Source organism: Musca vetustissima, unplaced genomic scaffold (genome assembly GCF_032173495.1).
Source record: "Musca vetustissima isolate MV318-11 ecotype Yass unplaced genomic scaffold, APGP_CSIRO_Mvet_v1 utg7855, whole genome shotgun sequence".
Classification (NCBI taxonomy): Eukaryota; Metazoa; Arthropoda; class Insecta; order Diptera; family Muscidae; genus Musca; species Musca vetustissima.
In genome coordinates, this window is record NW_026881196.1 from 2,620 (window position 1) to 24,905 (window position 22,286).

Consider the following 22,286-nt stretch of genomic DNA (forward strand, 5'->3'; position numbering starts at 1 on the left):
TCATTCATTGAATAACTTCTGAAATGCGTTTTTTATAACCAAAAACGCTAAACGCTTCCCTTTCATCAATGTCTTCAGTTTTGGGAAGAGTAAACAGTCACCGGTCCCAGTCGGATTTTTTCCACATAAATCTCAACACTAGGATATATATGTGAGAGGGTAAAGACTAATGATTTGGAGTCGACTTACAAATTTCCGTCTATTTAAAAATTAGTTTGTGTAAAATATTAAAAGATGGGACTTTTCGGTCCATTCTTTCCAGGAAATTCGCCACAAAGTGTCAATATTTTTAAAATTTGTAATCTCATCTGAATCGAACGAAATTTCATCCAAATTTTACTCATCGTAATATTTATTTCTAAGTCCAGATCAGGTCTGAAGATAAGACTCTTCGTTACACTCCAATACTAATTCCACATTTCATGATTCGCGCTCTATATTTTCACTCAAATCCAAATTTTACCAAATTTAGAATACATTAATATACATTTCCATATCAACCTACCTCAACAATCCAATAGAAATCGTATTTTCAAATTGCAGGATTCCAGTTTGGTACCATTTAGTACACATTTCCAATACTTCATACATATCCCAACCCTGCACTCTAACAGCAATCTTTATTCCAATTTTCAGGATTCTAGCTCGATCCGATCACCTAAATCCAACGAATTTCTATGTATGTTTTACAACCAATAGAAATCATATTACACAATTTCAGGATTCCAGATCTATCGGTTCACCCAAAATCTAAATCAAAGCAAATTTAGTACACGAATTTCTAAATCTGTCTATATCACAAAACCAATAGAAATCTTATTCCCAATTTCAGGATTCTAGCCCAATCGATTCAACCAAATCCAAACTGTACCAAATTTAGTAACGTTCAGTACGAACATCCAAAACTTCCTACATACCCCAATCCTACACCCCAACAGTGACCCTAACTACAAGTGTCAGCTTTCCAGCTTTATCGGTTAACTAAAAATTCAAATTGTACCAAATTTAGTAACATTTAGTACACATAAGTACGATTTTTCAATGCCACATATATAATAATATATATAGATTCCAGACCTATCGGTTCTTCCAAATCCAAACTATACCAAAATTAAGTACCATTTAGTACGAATCTCCAAAAATTATTGCATACCACAATCCTACACCCCACCAGTGATCCTGACTCCAAATTTCAGGATTCCATTTCCATCGGTTAAATCAAAATTCAAACGGCACCAAATTTATTAATAGTTTGTACACATTAGTAAAAATTTTCTCAAATTTATAATGCAGTAGTAATCTTTTTCCAAATTTCAGTGCTCCAGCTCCATATAGTACCATTTAGTACTTTTCGTACACATAAGTACAAATATCGAAAACTACCTACATATCACAATCCTTTTAAAATTTCAGGATTCCAACTCCATTCGTTCCGCAAACTTGAAATTGTACCAAATTTAGTACCGGTTAATACTTTTCGTATACATGAATACACTAAGAGTGACCCTCACACCAAATTTGAAAATTCTGGGCATAGATGAATCGTTAAGTCAGTCAGTCTGTAGTCATCTAATCAATGTGCTCTGTTATTAATATAGACAAATAAAGGGCTAATGCAATTATCCGTTATGTAGGTCCATCATATGTAACTTCCCCACAAACTGTCACCCCAGCCCGACAGACCACATATCCAAAAACACCCCTGTGCAACTAACAAAGCTACTAGGCCTCACTCACTCAAATAAAGATATTCGATTCTTGCTGTTGTTGGACCGGTCAATGCAGAGACGAATGTGCATTTAAGTGGTTATTTCTTAAGAACAAAACAAACATTACATTTCAACTTTCTTTCGAAAAGAGGGTGGGGGAAAACTCAAGTTTATTTATAGATGAATGTATGTAAGTACGTGTATGTGTGTGAGTGAGTGCCAGTATTTGTCAAAGTCCTTCGAATGGTCAAAAGTGTAAAAGAAAAACCGATTGAATTAAAACACAATTCATGATAAACAAACACACTATCTCTCACACACACGTAAAAGGCTTCCTCACCGGGGTTCTTCAATCTTCATACGCCTCTTCTATCTCTCTCTGTAAGTTCTTGAATTGCTGAGTTGAGTAAATATTATTCTTTAATACATTCTGCTACTTTGCCATCAATTTCCATTTGCAATAACTTGGATCCCGTTTTTTTCCTATTTTCTATTTACAGAGTGGGCGAGAACGGTCAATGGGATGAAGTGCCACAAATACAAACAAAATCAAATGTGACATCGTATCAAGTCACCGGTCTGGTACCCTTTACCGTCTATAGCTTTCGTCTGAAAGCAGTCAACAAGCTGGGCATTAGTCCTCCATCCAAAGAATCCTACTACATAGTGACCTTGCGTGAGGGTAAGTAAAAACATTACAAAATGGAAGAAAACAAACACCAACAACCGACAAGAAATATGTATGTCATCATAGATTCTAGACGATACATTTAAGGTTAACAATGGGAAACAATTATCCAAGTGAATGGCTTCCGGTTATTTTTTTTTTTTTTTTATCAAAGTGTCTTAAATGTTTGGGGGTTTTATAAGGTAATGTATTGGTTACATAATAACATTGTTTTTATATTAATACTATAGGATGGTTAATCAAATAAAATATTAAAGGTTGAATGATGATAATTTTCAAATGTTCAACTGAGTAATGACGGGGTATTGTACAAAAATTATTGAAAATGTTATATCAATTGATCACTTTATTTGTTGTAACAGAAAACCAAAATTTGTAAAAACGTGCTTAAGTTAGAACCTGACGAACATTCACGCCATCCACCATATGGTGTTTATTAGGGCAATGTTATTGTATATTGTCAGTTGTTTATACTCTACACAAATGAAATGCCAAATTAGGAACTGCAACACAGTGCGCTGTCCACAATTTTATCTCGTGTATGTGGAACAGGCGTACGCTGGGTGCATCATATACATTCAATGAAACGAAAATACATATAGGAGATTTATCTAAATCTAAACCGATTTTTGCAACATGAATATACATCACTCTAAACTCACCTCTGCTAAATTCCATGTAAATCGAACAAACATAGGCTCTTCGGTGCACCATTTAAATATTTGTCCGATTTAGACCAAAATTTGCGCAATGAACTGAATTAGGTCTAGATATACGATATATCTAGTGAGTAAATTGAAAACGCAAAACGCGTTTTGTGCAAAACCGATTTTGTTTGTATTTGTACCGGCCAATTAGCTCCACCACCTAAAAGTATTTGTAATTTCATGTCAAAAATCTACGCTAACTAATTAAAGATACAATCACACACACACACACGTTTTCCCATTTACACATTAAACATAAACCAACAATTTAATTAGAAAGTGAAAACGTTATCATATCATGATTATTTCTACATTTCAACTTATTTATTCAGATTTCACTGTCACTGCTACTCTCCTCACGCAACACACAACTCGTAATATGCACAATTAAATGTACATGTAATCCTACAACAAATACCGGACATGCCTGAACTTTGGTCAATGTCAGGTCAACTGAGAAATTTCCTGCAATAATCACAATCAAACGGAAATCGTTGTCATACTTCTACTGTTGCTATTGCTTCTGATGGTAGGTGGCAAATATGAAACCACACATGGCCAAAATTCTACGTAGAACTATCTAGAGTTCTGCATTAACCTCGTTTAATAAAACAAAGCAGACCCATACAAAAAAAATTAAAACAAAATGTCATAACACGCACAGCCTACACCTTCTGTGTGTAACTTCAGTTGTTGGCCAGACATGCCAGCAAATATAAAAAAAACAACAACCTTGTTAGAGGCAAGTTTCGCTTTTGTGGCGCAAAACCCGCAAATTTTGCCAATTTTGCAATAAAAATGCTATCAATAGAGAGAAGTTGTCATGTTGTGCATGAATGTGTGTCTGTGTGCGTGTGAGTGTTCTGAAACCAAATAACCGCTTTATTTGCGTTCATGTATGAGTGTGTTTGTATATGACCAAGAACAATAATGGAAGCCGGCATGCGTGTGTGTGTGTGAATAAAATATCAACAACAACATTGGCAACAAACGTCAAACATCGATATACCAAACCCTAAATATAAACACATCCATACACACACGCACACAACAAACCATATTTATATCCCCACACACACGCACACATACACACTCTCAACCACATAAAGTGGCGCGTGATATTTAAATTTTGCAAGAGCAAAAGTGTAAAATACGTGAGTGTTTCTCTTTACCTATTAAGCGAATAAACGATTTGTGTAAGTGTATTGAGTAATACTGGCTGGCTGAAGGGCTGACAGACAAACAGATAGACAGACAATGTTTTCGATTAACCTGCTGCTGCTGGCAAGTGTTTCTCAGTGTGGGCATGTAGTTGTACGTGTGATGACTGCCGAACATGCCGTAATTCTGGTGAATTGTTGGCTCAATGCAACAAAACAATAACAGACCGTGTGTTATACATTGTTAAAGCGTCAATTGAGCCTCCTCGTAACACACTCATACGCACATACATGACCACATACACACATTCTCATTCTCACACAATGTCGATTATACCACATGAACGGGATAATGCGATGTTCAACACCCATACACATACAGACACACACGCACACAGATCAACTAAACATTAGCCATGTAACTTTACACACATCCATAGATACATATTTATATTTTAGCCTTAAAACAAAATGAAAGAATAGACAAACACACACACATGCATCTAATCAATTGGTAAACGACTGGGTGTGTTCGTTCATTAGAACGATGTTCGTAACTATTTTTGTTAGATAGTTGTATCGTCGACACGCCAATAATGAAGCAACACGCAAAATTATTCAATCAATGTAAACATTCGATGTTACACAACTCTATCACAAATTTGCAGCTGTCATTACAAGCAGCTGTTTTTTGCCTGCATACCGGTATGGTGGAATAATGTTTATGCTTTACTTTATATTAAGTCTTTAATATATAATTACTGTGTGTAGGATAATATTGATTTATTTTTATGGCTTGGGAAAATGATTGCCAGATTGGGAAGGGTTATTCATTTTGTGGGTTCAAAAGAATGGGGCTGGAATTCGGCATGGCATTCAAAATTCCAGACACTCAGATTGGATTAGTACCTTGAACATACCAACAATCCTCAAAATGCCGTATTGTGGGGTTACTGTCATATGGGGGCTGTACCAAAACAGGGATCGATATTGATTTAGTTGTGAGATTTGACACACAATAAAAATCCAAAATGTGTACTTAAAGCCAATTGGGTTGAAAAACGTGCCTAACAAGTTCAAATTATAGAAAATTTGTGCATCGTTATACGATCAAGTAACTCGTTCGGGATACCCCGAAACTTGAGGCAATATTAATATTTTTGGTAGGGAGGTTGGCTATACATTGAGAACCCAAAACACCAGATTACAACCAATTCGGTTGGACAACGTGACCAAAACCCATAAATACATAATATGGGGGATAACGACATGTGGAGGCTATACCGAAACTTGAATCAATATTAATAATTTTAAGTACGGAGTTTCAATATAAATTGAGAACCAAAAATACTAAATTACAGCCAATTCGGTGTTGACGTTGCCCAACAACCCAAAATATCGAATATCGATATACTGCACGTTTTGGTGGAGGGTATAAAGACATATGGTGAAAACAAGTAATGTTTTGCGGAGTTATTCGAAATTATACACATGAACATGTTTAACAAAAACGACAAATCAAAAATTTTACTATCCGGAAAAAAGTGGACCGATATAGACAATTCTTAGTGTGTTGATTTGGTATCCAATAAGAACACAAAGTGCCGAATTACACCGATTCGGGGTACGGTTATATGAGGGCTATGCGTAAATGTTGACTGTATACCTCACTATCGAACTTGACCTGCCTGTTGACAAAAGACAAGTCTATGCCAAATTTATGCAACCTATCTCATTTCTTTTTGAGGCTAGAGTGGTTACAACAGTCAGACAGACGGATGGTACCAAATAACCATTTTATATGTAATTTATTTGTGTTTACTTTTGAACTTCGAAATGGAAACCCTATAATTTTCAAATCTGCAAAAAAATTCGACTGAATTCCAAATACATTTGTTTGGGCGACAATAAATTGTTTACATAAATTAATAAATTCATAATAAACAGTGGGTCTCCAATCACTATTGGTGTCTAGAATCTTAACTCCTTAAATCCAACCATACATATGGAATACACGATTTGTCACGACACATTGCTTGTATGATGCACTCATTTGCTGGATCACTGAAAATTGATATTGCCCATAAGCACCATTTCTGAAATCGTGCACTCTTCAATGGTCAAGTGACTCGTTTCCTTTTTCCAACAAAGAAAAAAGCGATTTCTTGTTCAGCGTAAATGTATTTTGCACCTGTTGTAGTGACGCCTACTTCAAACTACAACGATTACAAGTGCAAACACACTTAAGAGAATCACTTAGAAAAGGCCGATGGACACACTGAACAGAAAACACACAACCAGAGCGAATGCTGGCACAGTGTACCTGCCTAACCTCACATGTATAATATTCTCTTCTCACAATGATCTACGTGTTCCTGTTGTACCATAGCAATACAATACACTTCGAAGTAGCTAGTGTGGAGGTGTAATTACTGTCAATACATGGACGCTAGTTCGTTCGTATGTTCGAAGTTTGTTTGACAACATCTTCTCATGTTGTTTGATCTTCGATTTGCCACTTAACCATGTTATTACCAACGTTCACGGCTAATTGACAACGGAATGGATGGATGTTTAAAGGAATTTTATTAAATTGCAAACGATTTTCAGAGCAGAATTTAATTTATCATTTTGTATTAAATTAAATTGAGTTTAAAATCGTTTACAAAAAAAACATAACTTTATATTTTATTTAATAATGTATATTTGTGTGTTTTTTGTTTTCATTTACAGCTCCTACAGGTAAACCGATACCCACAGAAGCCCACAATACCTCATCCACCTCTGTATATATTTCATGGAAACCACCGCCGCCCGATACAATACTTGGAGAATTTCTCGGCTATCGTATTACATATAGACCACGCGATCGCAATCCCAATGACACAAAGGAGATTTACATACGAGATGCCACAATTGAGGTAAGTTGAAGCTGTAAAAAACTAAAATAATGTATTCAAGATAACAAATAATTTTGAAGCAGCGGTGATTATATAACTAACTGAAACATTAGTATTTTTAATTAATTATATTAAAATAGGTGTTCTGTTTGAAATAACTCGAAATATTCGTGGTAGACCCGATATATTGTTGATCAAAATAAAATCAATGTCAATAATAATACATAAATTGCTAGTACTCCTAGAAAATTTGTTATTGGAAATTGATAAATTAAATATATCACCGACGTTTTTTTATTGTGGTCTTACCTGTTCACAATCGAATTGGTTTTTAATAGATTTTCCAAATTCTTAGACAGACCTCTGACGACATTTTTCTATGTTTTGGTATAGTCTTAGTTTTCGATATTTTGTTTTAGGCCATAAACCATTGTAGGTTTAGATAGAGCTCCAATATACGTTTAATAATCCGATTTATGTAAATGGTACACGAAAGACACTCCGTCTAACCAATTGTTACGATATTTTATATAGCGTATCGTATCCGTTCCGCTGACTTATGACAGAACGGTTGTTCCATAGGCCGAGCTTAAAACAGATTTCCAAGTGGGTCGGTCTTGTGCGCATCTCACCCATTTTCCGAGATGTTGTCTTCTACTTGATCTTTCCATTGGATTTGTAGCGTTCCACTTCTTCGTAAATCATCACTTGGCTTGGTTTTATATGCCTTGTGAGCTGGGGTCGCTGCAGCTCAATACGTCTGACGATGTCGATGTCCGAGAATAGATGGTATAACCCATGGTTCATTCGACGGCGATATTAACCGTCGGCATTGACCCACTTTGCAGGACTCCATCTCAGTTTATGAAAGGTGTCTGTTACCGCTCTTAATGTGCGACCCATTATGTCGATGTAATCGGCGTAGGCGAGTAACACGTGTTGTTTGGTATACAAAGTGTCATTTCTGTTCACCTTTGCCTCTCGTATGAAGTTTTCCAGCAGGATGTTAAAAAGGTCACACGATAAACTATCACCTTGTCTGAATCCTCGTTCGGTTTTAAAGGGCTCTCAATGTTCAACCAACTTTCATGTCATCTGACCTTGTGCCAAAGTTGGTATGGTCCAATAATGTCATTGACCATTGGCTTTAGTCGTTCATACAACACGCTGCATAGCACTTTATGTGCTTTTGCAAGGCATTCCTTATTCCAAATGTACTAACCAGCTAGTGCATGTTTTTGGCACATATCGTCTTTAATAGTTCGGCTGGTAATTCATTGGCACTTGCTGCTTTATTATTCTTCAGCTCATTGATTGCTACTCGGACCTCATATTTGCTACATTGGTGGTATACACTCTATACCGTCATCTCTTATTGTTAAACGGGACTTTTTTGTGTAAAATCGCAAAATATGTTTATCATGACGTATATTTTTCCACCGGAAAAGCTGACCTATACTTAGATGCACACCCTAGTAGAGGTACATATTCTAATATGCAATAACGTGCAAGATAATGTAAATATCAATAAAAATTGCCAGGCGTGAGATTTAGATTCGCAGAAATTTAAATTTCAATGGCGGTTGGGTAGGGCAACATAATCTCGACTGCTCCACATTAGTTTTAGTTTAATATTAAACTAGGATCAATTTAATATATTTTTATGTGAATTATTTTATAAATAGATATTTCCCCACATTAATAATGCCATGATACACCCACCCCCACTTTAAACTTATCCAACACATTATGTCAAATAGTGACATTAAAAGTTTCGACAATTTATAAAATGCAAATGTGTGCTGTAGTTGGTCGGGCGGCATAACTAATGCGTCTTTAAACTTGGTCATTTGCATAAATTTGGCAAAATCATTTTTAATTCATTGTCTGACTAAATAATTAACAACACGCACTCAAAGAAGTTTCTTCAGAAATATTAATGGAAGCCTGAAAGTGGAAGCAAAATAGTAAGCTCCCTGTTTAAAAGAATTTCCATGTTATTTTAAATACCTACATATGCATATACTTATTTTAATGTTCTTCTTGTCAAAAGAAAAGTTTCTAATTTAGGCCCATTTTGAAAATAAACTCAAATTTCTGTAAAGATATTTACAGACTCATTTGCTAGTTGTTGTTGCCATTTTACAAAATTTCTCAGGAAAATCTTTTAAAATCATTTAAAACTATTTTTGCCACTACAGTTCTCTTCACAAATATTTTGCAACCTTCCTTAACTGCCCTCTTTCCTCGCACCCCCGCACCCTCATCATGGCACTCTGTGCTAAGTTATCCGTTTCCTTTTTATCCCAAAAACAAACCGTATAGACAGACAATTTATGAACATATTTTTAAGTTAAATATGCTTGAAAAGTTTCTAGGCACTTAACATTAATGAGTAGTTTGTACTCTTACCGTTATGGTATATTGCATATGTATGTGTATGTCTGCGTGTATGTATATATCTGTATATAGGTGAATGGGTCTGACTGGCTGCAAATTGTCGTTTTCCCCAAAAGTCATATGTGATGTTTCATGTGGAGAAGGAAATTGCAAATCGTAACTGTGAATGGTGGAGTGAGCTCACTTGTGTGTGTGTGGGTGGGTGGGTGTTATTAGACTGAAGTGTCTGTGCTCTACACGACTACACATGTATATAAACCAAATATAAACGCCATTATCTCTTGTGAATTATTAAAAATTATATAATTTCATTTCTGTTTCAAAGTTAGGCTAACAGTTAATCCTTAAGTGCTGCCAAAAACAACAGCAGTAAAAAGAACTTTCAAATTATTTTAATAACAGTCATGGCTAATAGTGTGAAAATGTATTTATGAGCGTCAAATAAAATAAGAAGGGGCAGGACCCATAAGAAGGATAATTTTGTGTCAAAAAATCTAATAGATATTAGCTCTGAAAGCTTTCTATAATCTTATTTAGAACACATACAATGCGAAGAGAACATTATATTACTTATTGCATCCTCTTTCTCAATTTTCACATATAATCCTCGCAGAAAGTATTAGAGTAGATTATATTTGAAATAAGATGCACATTTCACATTATATATCGACGAGTCAACATTTAGGGAGATCTTCAGATTTGTGAGTGTTATCCTTAAAAATTGTAGTTATTTTCAGTCATTTGACGTCATTATTTAAAACATAAAAATAAAAAACGGCATGATGTAACATCGGCTTGGTGTTTTCCTCCATTTATCCACCTTCTATAATTCTTCCTTACAATTCCTAAATAATAATGTCTTTGGAATTTCTGGGAATTAAAACCATATCCAAACCTGCTCTATATCGTACGGAATGCTATATATTAGGTTGGGGAAAAAGAAACCCATTATGAAAATGTCGATAAAAATTGACCGGCATGTTAGCAGTCGTAACATCGCCCAGGAGCTAAAAATCGACAACAAAACTGTTTTATACTATTTACACAAAGCTGGATTCAAAAAGAAGCTCGATTTTTGGGTACCATGCAAATTAAAAACCAGTAAGGAAAGTAGTAAAGTCGGACGGGGCCGACTATATGATACCCTTCACCACTATGGGTATATTAAACAGGACTATTAGCATGAACTTGAATGAAATAAAATATGTGATATTTATCTAAATGTGAATCTAGTAGATCTATCCATAAAGTATGTAAATCGACTTCAAACAAATATAAATAGGTCATCCGTTGGGCTATGTCTGTACTTCTAGAAAACGAAACTACATAATTCTATGCTCAATTTTGTACGTTGTGCAAAATTTGATGTCAAACTGACTAACATGAGGAGTTTGATGCGCAATTTACTTGAAATCGGGCCAAATATTAAGCGATTTCAAACAAACTTGTCACAGGATACGTTATACTAATTTCAGAACGTTTTGTTCCTATTGGTTCCTTGGTGCGTCAAGTACTTAAAATCAAACTATAATAAAAGTGAGCTATATCTAAATGTGGACCGATTTTCACGAAACAACGCAGACATCAATCTAGGCTCAATTCAGTACGTTATGCCAAATTTCGTGCAAATCGAAAGATATATAGGGACTTTGGGGTACCATTTACATGAAATCGGACGAAACTATATATGGGAGCTATATCTAAATCTGGACCGATTTTCACAAAACTTTACATACATCATTCTAGACTTAAGTGATTAGGCTGTACCAAATTTCGTGCAAATCGAAAGATATATAGGGACTTTGGGGCACCATTTACATGAAATCGGACGAAACTATAAGTGGGAGCTATATATAAGTGGGAGCTATATAGAAATCTGGACTGATTTTCATAAAACTTGGCAGACATCCTTCTAGGCTCAATTAAGTACGTTATGCCAAATTTCGTGCAAATCGAAAGATATATAGGGACTTTGGGGTACCATTTACATGAAATCGGACGAAACTATATATGGGAGCTATATCTAAATCTGAACCGATTTCCACGAAACTTTACATACATCATTCTAGACCTAAATGAATAGGCAGTACCAAATTTCGTGCAAATCAAAAGATATATAGGGACTTTGGGGCACCATTTACATGAAATCGGACGAAACTATATATGGGAGATATATCTAAATCAGGACCGATTTTCATGAAACTTGGCAGACATCATTCTATGCTCAATTAAGTACGTTATGCCAAATTTCGTGGAAATCGAATGATATATAGGGACTTTGGGGCACCATTTACATGAAATCGGACGAAACTATATATGGGAGCTATATCTAAATCTGGACCGATTTTCTCTAAACTTGGCAGAAATCACTCTAGGCTTAATTCAGTACGTTATGCCAAATTTCGTGCAAATTAAAAGATATATAGGGACTTTGGGGCACCATTTACATGAAATCGGACGAACCTATATATGGGAGCTATATCTAAATCTGGACCGATTTTCCCGAAACTTGGCAGACATCACTCTAGGCCTAATTCAGCACGTTATGCCAAATTTCGTGCAAATCAAAAGATATATAGGGACTTTGGGGCACCATTTACCTGAAATCGGACGAAACTATATATGGGAGCTATATCTAAATCTGGACCGATTTTCACGAAACTTGGCAGACATCATTATAGACCTAAATGATTAGCCTGTACCAAATTTCGTGCAAATCGAAAGATATATAAGGACCGTTTACATTAAATCGGTTAAATATATATATATGGGAGCTATATCTAAATCTGAACAGATTTTTCCCAATTTCAATAGGGTTCGTCCTTGGGCCGAATAAGTGACCTGTGCCAAATTTCATCCAATTCGGATCATAAATGCGACCTGTACTTTGTTTACAATTTAACATCGACAGACAGACAGACAAACGGACATGCATAAATCGACTTAGAAAGTGATTCTATGCATATTCTCAAAAGGAACCATGGGTCTATCTCGATTATTTTTGCCTGTTACAAAGATATGCACAAAGACATAATACCCTGTACCACAGTGTGGTGAATGGTATAAAAATGGGATGGATCGAATTATGATCTGCGAAGCCTTAGCCAAATGGATGGTGACTGGAGATGAGAAGTGGATCTCATACGATAACCCTGTGCGAAAACGATCGTGGTCAGAGAACGGTGAGGCACCTCAAACGGTGGCCAAACCAGGATTAAAGGCCAGAAGGTTCTGCTATGCATTTGGTGGGAACCGTTTGAAGAAAGCAATTGGCCATTTGGTGGGACTGGAAGGGGATTATTTATTTTGAGTTGCTTCCATATGGCCAAACCCTAATTTCTTATATCTACTGTCAACAAGTGAACCGTTTGAAGAAAGCAATTGACCAGAAACGGCCAGAATAGGCTAACACGAGAGGAGTCGTGCTCCACCAGGACAACGCTAGGCCACACACATCTACAGTTACTCGCCAGAAACTTCGGGTGCTTGCTTGAGAAGTTTTAATGCATGCGCAATACAGTCCGGACTTGGCACCAAGCGATTATAATGTTTTTCTTGCATTACAAAATGTCCTCTATGAGAGTGGCGTTACTCTCTCATAGAAGTCGATTTTCTTACCATCCCTAGATTCCAATTTTTTATCATTAAAGATATTTTGCAATGCAAGATATATATGATAATCGCTTGGTGCCAAGTTACCTTTAAAATGGCAACAAATCATACAACAAAACTGAGCATATTTGACCCAAATCGTTCATTTCTAAATAATGTTCTATAATTCAAATAAAAATAATCTATTTCTTTTCCCCCAACCTAATATATTTTCGCACTAATAATGAAAATTCGAAACCAATTGTTGAAAATCGAGCCATTTTGAGAAAGATTTTTAAATTTTTCGGTATCCAACGACAACATTTTGAACATTTTCTTTAGACCTTTTCTAAAACTATTTTTTCCAAGGGATCAATATGTATTCGACACTACTGTAGACATGTGCAACATTAAGAAATGCTAGTGAAAACCCAATGTAAAACCACAAGATTTATGCATTATAAAGAGGGCAAAAAAGGATATGAAAATGCTGAAACATTTACAACCACAGAAGATGGGTTTGAAATTAAAACTTCTTTTGCAACGGTTAACATGGGTGGGTGGTGAGATTTGTTTCAAAAAGGAAGCAAAATGCTTCTTTCAATAGAATTTTTGGAGAGCTAGAAAAAGACGATTAAATATTTTAACTGCACAGCGGACAACCGTAATAGTTGTAACCCTCACCCACACATTGAAAGAACCAAATACACACACGCCTGAGGGGGAGAATATGAATGTGACGTGTGTGTGTATGTGTTTTTTCGGGAAAGATGCAAAAGCCAATAAAGTAACATTTTGCATACATACATGCATGAATATGCATGCTTTTTGCAATTTTATGCAAATAAAGTAAATAGAAAATGTACAAAAGACCCTCAAAATATGCAGGTTTGCCATCAAACACATTCACACACACACATATATATATGCACACCCCAAATACACGCATACAAATGAAGGTAATGAAAGTGTGTTACTCAAAAAATTATATTTCTGTCTGCCAACGAAAAACCACCAATTACGAGAACGTTTGTCAAAATATAAAACAAGGATGCCATTTTCATTTTTATGTGGGGAAACGGCAACACCGCCAACACACAAAGCTAACCATTAAGCTGTTGAAATGTTACACTCGAATTACTTTTAGCATTTTTAACAAAAATACACACACATCCACATACATATGTGTGTGTGTATTGTTATTTTTACAAAGAAAGTGCTTTTCAATGAAGAACGTTTTTTCCGTTGTTGTTGTCGCTGTTGTATGTTCAAGTGTCATCAGCTTTGTGCTGCCAATTGAATATAAATTAAATCATATATATTTATATTTTTGTGTACACAATCAATATATATTATAAAAGTAAAAATAAATTTGAAACTATTTTGAATATATATACAAGTATTTGTATTTTTCAATGAGCAGAGAATTAGTTTTATAAACTAGAAATGCTGGGGTTGAAAACAAATTCTAAACTTTGTTTTGAGTATAGAACAAATAATAGTTTTTTGTTTGTTTTTATATTTGCTTAGTAATTTCCTTAAATTAATCTAGTAAATATAAATATTTTTGGAGAGGTTGTTAATCATTGAATTTGTATTTTTACTACCGTCATTGAATACAGCCGTAACGAATCAATATATTAAATTAATGGCGTATGAGGGTATAAACCTTTTGATCCCTCAACAGGATGTTTCTTCGAAATATTGGCTTTAGACCATAATATTCTCTGGACTACATCCGTTTCAGACAACTTCGAGTCGATTTAGGTATGTCCATCCGTCTAGCCATCCGTCTGAAAATATCATATGTAGCTCATAAAAAATCGAAACGTCGCACATCGATATACTGTGCAACAAATTTAAATTTCTTGATTATTATCGGGAAATTCCAAAAAAATATATTAGAGGGGCTAAACATAGAAAAAACGTATATCGGCATTTTTACGTCGGGAGACGTAAACTCTCACTATCTCGGATGATACATTTAATATACACTCAACATTATAGAGAACATTCACTAACTAATTGTTCCCATTTGTAGCGATAGTTGTATCATTATGCCGATCTTGCTGTAATTTATCTATCATTAGGTGTCTAAATAGTACATTGTAAGCACTGTTTAATAGATATATATATATATATATATATAGGCCTTTAATTAACACTTACTGAAGTCAACAGGGAATTTCTGGCCAATATTGTTAATTGTATAGGTCACCTCCCGACGTAAACTTTACCTCGCGAAAATTTTCCTGCGATAATTTTCACAAATCATTGATCTCTACGTATGAGCCCGAAACAAATCTGCAATCACCCCATTTTTTCCAAGGCGAACCAAATCAAATTAAACTGTGCAACAATATTTTGGCGAGTGAAAATTCGTTATGGGGATGAAAGCCCATGGAAGGCATATCCTAAAAGCAAAAATTTTCATATATTCAATTTTTGAACTAAGATGTGATGGATTTTATGTTGGGAATGTTCATTAGTATTTTTCTTTGTAGCTATTAAAAAAATTTTAAAATGATATGCCTTCAGTAAAATCGAATGATGAATATTATTGTAAAGCATGTGGGCACATGACTCTCTCGAGTCCTTATGCCTGTTTTTGTAATTATTTTCTCAAACCGCAAACTAAATGACATGCGATCACCTAGACGAGACTAGAAATCGATATTCCTTTTCCACTTCCATCCGATCCTTGCTCAAAAAACTATATATGCAAACCAAAATTTTTTGAATATATTGTACAATATGATTCGCATGAAATTTTATTTATTATAAATTTATTTCAGTATGTCAAACATGTTAATGAAATCGATTTGCCGGAGACATATCACTCATTTTTTGAACCGGATTTTTTGAAGAGATTTTCTCTTTTCAGTTGTGAAATATATGCAAAGTAGAAATCGTACAAAAATATAAAATAAAAAAATATAAGAAAAATATAAAATTGTAATGCATACATTTATTGCTGTTACATTTCTATCAATTCCCTCAAACCCCGATCTTCATAACTTTCCACCAAAATAACTCCAACTAATTTCATTTTCACAGTCTCTCTATTAACTATTGTCATACGAACAGAACAAAAAAATCAAATCTCCTCTCCCCGTCTACATTTATAAATAAGTTACAAGCCTTAATTTACCTATAAGTCGAGGTTTTACAAACAGCTTTGCTGTCATTATCAAGGATTCTTCCATTACTCGACCAAACATTGTAGTTAGCAATGCAAATGGAAAAACTACAACAGCAGCAGTAGCGGTAACTAACAACGCCAACAACAACAAAACTGGTAAAACAAAAAATGTACAGCAAACCAAATCAAACATAAACGGAAGTTTGCTTCATTCCAAATACGTACAAGGTAAACACATTTGCCCAAAAAACCAAACACATTATCAAGCGTTACCCTTTGAGCAACAAGACCAGTGAAAACGTACAAAATGTTGTGAGTGCGCATCTGTGTGTGTGTACGTCTTTCTTGTTGCCAGGTAGGGCGACGAGGCAAACCGGTACAAAAAAAAAACGTCAAAAAACGAATTCATGTTGGCTTTGTGCCAGTAAATTTTATCAAGTTAGTGTATCTCTCGCTCCCTTCGCCCAACTGTTAGGGGTTTTGTGTCAACTTTTTAAGGATTATCATGCAATTTTCATAACTTTTAGAGATTTTCTGTAGGCATTAGCCACCGAATGATATATATGGAAGGAAAGGATGAGTGGCTATGAGAAAACGCTATACAAACGTGAAATATTTGACTATGAGTCGTTTTTGATTTTTTCTTCTTTCTCTTCTTGTATTTCAATAATATTCTAAACTGTCTAAATGGTTTTCATGTCGAATGTGTTTTATGTGCGACGAGAGATGATAGTCGTAACGAGGACAATTTGTTAAGTTGATTTGTAATCTGACAGTTGATAAAATATTGAGAGCTTTAGAGGTTATTGAGGAAAAATCTATTTTTAAAATGAAAATCTAAATTTAGTCCATAATAAATTTTTTTTACATTTGTTTAGGCATATGAATATGTACAAGACTTAAAAAAGAAAACTATCGGAAACAAATAAGAAAACGAAGATTTTTGGTCCGTACAATATAACAATATGTAGGCAATGACCATTAAAGACTTTCAAATATAAATGTGTAGAAAGGGTTTACCAAACTTTGAATTTATTTTTTGTGACCGCACCCCTCCATCATACATTGGCACTATGCACGAAAAATGAAGTTTCATGTTACTTTCATACAATTTGTGGAAAAATAGTACTGGGGACTTTCTATAAAGAAGCTGGTAATATTTTTCGAATTTATTTTCCTATATCGATCGGTTTAAATATTACATACCGATTTCTCTTGTTTAGTGACATGTACTAAAATTTGATGTAGAATATTTTAATCCTTTATACCATGCTTCTAAGCTAACATCTAGTGGGAAAAATATTTATTCTATTTGGAGTGTTTTCTATAATTTTTCATGAATAAATTTGTTCTCCGATGTATTTGGTTTTGAACTTTTTGGGCCGCGGTCGTGACACTGTGGGACATGTACTGCACACGCTATAAATCAAAAATCCAATTCATTGAAAATTGTCATTATGAGTTTCCCACACCGATGCTATTTTGTTGTCTAGTGTAAATTCGTCGGAAAGTATATAACATGTAATTGAATTGGATATATATACATAAATTGGTGTTGCCTCCATATAACTAAAAAATTCTTTTCTTATTTCTTCGTCTATTCAACGCAAATATTTACACCACCTTCCATTACAAAAGGAACATGTTATAGCAAAATAATAACAACTAGCATTTATTTGTTATTAATTTGCACTAAAGCTTCCTTGACAGAAATGCGCGGAACAAAATAAAATCCCATAAAATTGTATGCTAAAAGAAAACTATTCTATGCTATGGACAAACAATTTTCAGTAAAAAGTATAGCTCTGTCAACAAAAACAACTACGAGCTATGTCGGCATTTTGGGATATTTTTTGGCGCCACATATCATAACACAATCGAGTACCTCGGGATGCTGCACATCTTTTACTGGCATTCACACCAACACATTTCACATCGCAACATGTCAGGCATTCAAACGCAGAAAACAATGCCCTGTTTTTTAGTGGACTGCGAAAAAATGAACGAAAAAACACACATTCTAAAACTTTTTTCCCTCGAAATTGAAGATTTAATATGGAAGCCATTTTATCACAATTTAGTGGCAAAATATTTTTCTTAGTCTGCTTCCCTTTTTTTCCGTATCATATCGAGGATGTATGTACGTATGAGAGTGTAAGTGTGTGTTGATGTTGGTACATGTCTCGGTTTATGTTGCATATTCCTTGCATATGTTGTGCATTTAGCCCAAAAAAAATATAAAAACAGGAACTACAATGTCGTCGGATATAGTATATTTTGTTGGGATATATATTCGGTATTTGTGTTGGACCATTTTAAGAAAATTCGTTTTTATTCGAAAAGGCTTTGCTCTTTCTTTCTCTTTCCTCCTCGAGCAAAGAACAATGTGTACCACCATATTGTGTTATGAATTTGCATAAATGCAAATCTCAAGGATATACCAAAATTGTTGATGTTGGCATTGGTATAATTTCAACATTTGTTTTGTGTTTTTTTTTTTTTTTTTTTCTTACCGAAAATGTTGAATGTTTTCTCACAATTCTGACTGTCATACAAATGGCTTCATTAAACTGGTATTTTGTTAACAAATTTAGTAGGCAATAAAAAATAGTGGATTTAAATTACTAATATCGTATGCCACACAATTTATACGAGGACATATTGTGTGGCAATAAAGCATGGGAAAATTATAAATTCGGTTAATGTATTTTTGGAAGCAAAGTGCGAGGGGTTGTTTGTAATTTTTCTGAGATTATTTTTTTAAACAAGTAAAAACGTCGATATGTTCTACCAAATAAGAGACAATCAGCTCCTAATCCAGGAACTTCGACATACCGATACTTAAGCGAGTCCATTGTCTGATGACTGGAAAAATTTACGCGACCTTTTCATAGGAGCTATGTCAAAAAATATGTTATAACCTATTTTTAAGGATCGGGATATATGACCGGTATGTATGAAGTAAAAGAAAAATGTGAACCCATACTGAAAATTCATTTCAAATAAGCAAGAACATGAAATGACAAACAACAGCCCCAGAAATATATTGGGAGCTACATAATGGGTATGTGTCAAATTTCGAGGTGTGTCAAATATAATTATGCAATCTACCATGTATTGGAGGGTATAAAATCCATATATAAATCAGGCAATCCATATATCTACAGGCACAGTGAATATTAAAATATCTGGAGTTTTATGTCTCCGGATATATTTTCCAATAAATATCTTTCCCAGTAGTCATAATTAAAACTATTTCTAAATCAAAAATTAGGTCAAGCACAGATTCAATTACCCCTAACAATAGAATGCGTTGTGACATTCAATCCTTTTTTAGTTCAAAATGTAGCCATACTTTCACTTGCTACTCCATCCCTTTTAGCACATATCTCTAAGCTTAAATACTTTATCATCAGCATCAATATCACTAGCTAGCTAGCTGCAATGTTGTGCCACATAACCACGGTCTATATGCACATGACCACATCGTTGGCTTTTTTCGTTACGTTCCGTTTCGTTACATCTTCACAACAGCAACTTTATCCCGGCAATGAATGTGAAACAGGAGCTATACTCTCAAGGCTACACATGAGCAATTCGTTTTTGCTTTTTTATGGAAAATAAAGTTTGCCAACAATTTTATGCAAAATTTTTATCCGCACTAATATATGCTGCAATGGAATCTCATGCTTCGTATATAACACACACGCACACAAGCTTCTTACTCTCTCATATAACCCACCCATGACATATTTACATGCACACTTGCAAATGGTACTCTCGTATTGTTGTTGTTCATTCGTTCGTTCGTTTTTTTTTCTGGTGGTGCTTCGAAACTTTAATAGTTAGTCGAAAGAAAAACCACAGTCTTAAAACGACCATCATATGGGGGGCAGAATCAAAAAGGGACCATACGAAGAGGTAAAAGGTATACACCTTGTGAAACATGCATGAGCTAGTAACGCTACAGCTGCAGGGAAAAGGGGGAAGCGTACAAAATTAAATAGAGGGATAGATGCATAAATGAATTCATGATGGAATGGATAACCCAAAAAAATATACAGTGAGAAAAATGTTAACGTTTTATCGGCTATACCTGAAATTGGCTTTTTGCCAAAAAAAAAATCCTGGTTCATAGTGCATTTGGTGGACTAATGGAACTGTAATAGCTAAAAAGGTACACGATATATCCTATGTGTAGGAGCTCAAAATGTCACAACTTCGGCACAAGACTTCTGATGTATGTTCATTTTTTTTGACATAGCCACACATGAAGAAGAGCCCGATCATTACCGATATTTTAGGGTTTTCGACTCATTTTCCACCAAATTTCAGCCTGTCCAACGTTAGGGTCGGTAGTTTGGCATTTTAGAAAGTGTGTTTCCCTCAAAGTTATTTACATTGTTTGATCACCACCCTAATTAGATGTTAAGGATCGAATATGTTATGTCTGCCTTTAAAAAATTTATTTAGGGCCAAATAGGGAAGATAACTACGGATTTAGAACATAGTAATAATAGAATATGTTTCATAAAATTTGAAATTACTTGATGAAAATATTATCGGAAACGCCAATGAGGTAGAATTGGATCAAACCGAAAATTTGGTAGAGCCGGGTCAAAAAAGGACTTTTTTCAGTAGTTTATATAACAATCTGACCCTGCTTTAAATTTTCACGGTCCTTTAGGTAGGCATCATTAAACGAGGACAAATAAGTACCAGTCTCATTTTCAGTCCATCCTTAGTGTCAATAATATTGTATTTAATTTTAATTTAAATCAACCTACTAGCAGACACTTTACCATAACATAATCACTATAAAAAGGCCCTTTTAATTTTTTAATAGCGTAGGATATACAAATTTAAAGCAGCCGAACTTTACCTATTTTAACTATTTGTTCTTGTATTTATTTCGTTTTTGTCATTTATTATTTTTTATTTCGATTTATTTATTCTAAAATAAAAATTGCAACCCTTGATGTAATGGCATACCATTTACATTTTATCCTGAAATAGATATGGCAACCCTTAGTTGTAATTGCATCGACTTTTACACTCGCATTCACATATAAAGATTAATATTGCAAGTAAACCAAAGTGTAGTTGAGTTGTGTCGGATCTAGTCAACTTTAAGATATGACTTTTTACTGATACGAAAACTTCTCACACTCGCTTACATCAGGCACAAACACACACATACATACATGCACAAATACATACGCGCCAGTTCAAATGTGTGTCAGTCTATGCCATAGATGGCATCGTCGAAGGACGAATGCGAACAAGAAAGAAGAAAAAAAACGATATGAAAACTGCATCAGAACCTATCTATCCATTGTTGAGAGATATGACTGACTTCAGTTCATTTTGAGAATGTGGTTTGGTGGGCGCGAAAGCGAGAATAAACTACATCAAGTAATGCTGTGTAACAGCGTTCGTAGCGTTCGAATATTCAAAATGACTCTCACGTTTTACGCCTCACAGCGTAATATTTCAACGCAGTATGGCACACACAAGGCATATAGTCATGTATATATGATTGTGTGTATGTATGTGGGTTTGCTACTCGGACGGAAGGATAAACATGTAAAATATAACTAAGGGAACAATAAAAATTTAAGACTACATTACAAGAAGCACAGAACGGATGGGATATTGAACAGTGGGATGAGATTGTGAAAAAAGTGTTGTCAGAAGGAAATAAATAATTGGAATTGGGAATGATTAAAAATAATAGTTTGGTACTTATGTTACACATTTTTCAGTTCAAAAAAGATTTTATCTACATAACAGTCTTCCTTTATATTGGACGCATTTAAAAAAGGACACATTCCCTTCCTTAAGTGGTTCACATTCCCACTGTATCACATTAACTCGATGAATGGTTTGTTTACACTTGTGTCAGTGTTGTCAGATGGAGGGGATGGGGAATTTTTAGCGGTATCTTTTAAGGTTTATTTTGATAAAATAACAAACAAACAAAATGTTG

At 34.7% G+C, this 22,286-nt stretch overlaps 1 protein-coding gene across 1 annotated transcript in view; it reads left to right on the forward strand.

Annotated features, from left to right (window-relative positions):
• Positions 1 to 2,209: 2,209 nt before the first annotated feature.
• The window catches only part of LOC133327219 (protein sidekick-2-like), a gene marked incomplete at its 5' end in the record, with an annotated part of 36,917 nt that continues 16,840 nt past the window's right edge, over positions 2,210 to 22,286 (forward strand). Inside the window, 2 exons of the mRNA XM_061535781.1 lie at positions 2,210 to 2,391; positions 6,998 to 7,185. Coding sequence (XP_061391765.1) covers positions 2,210 to 2,391; positions 6,998 to 7,185 — 370 coding nt within the window. The remainder of the gene's footprint in view (positions 2,392 to 6,997; positions 7,186 to 22,286) is intronic.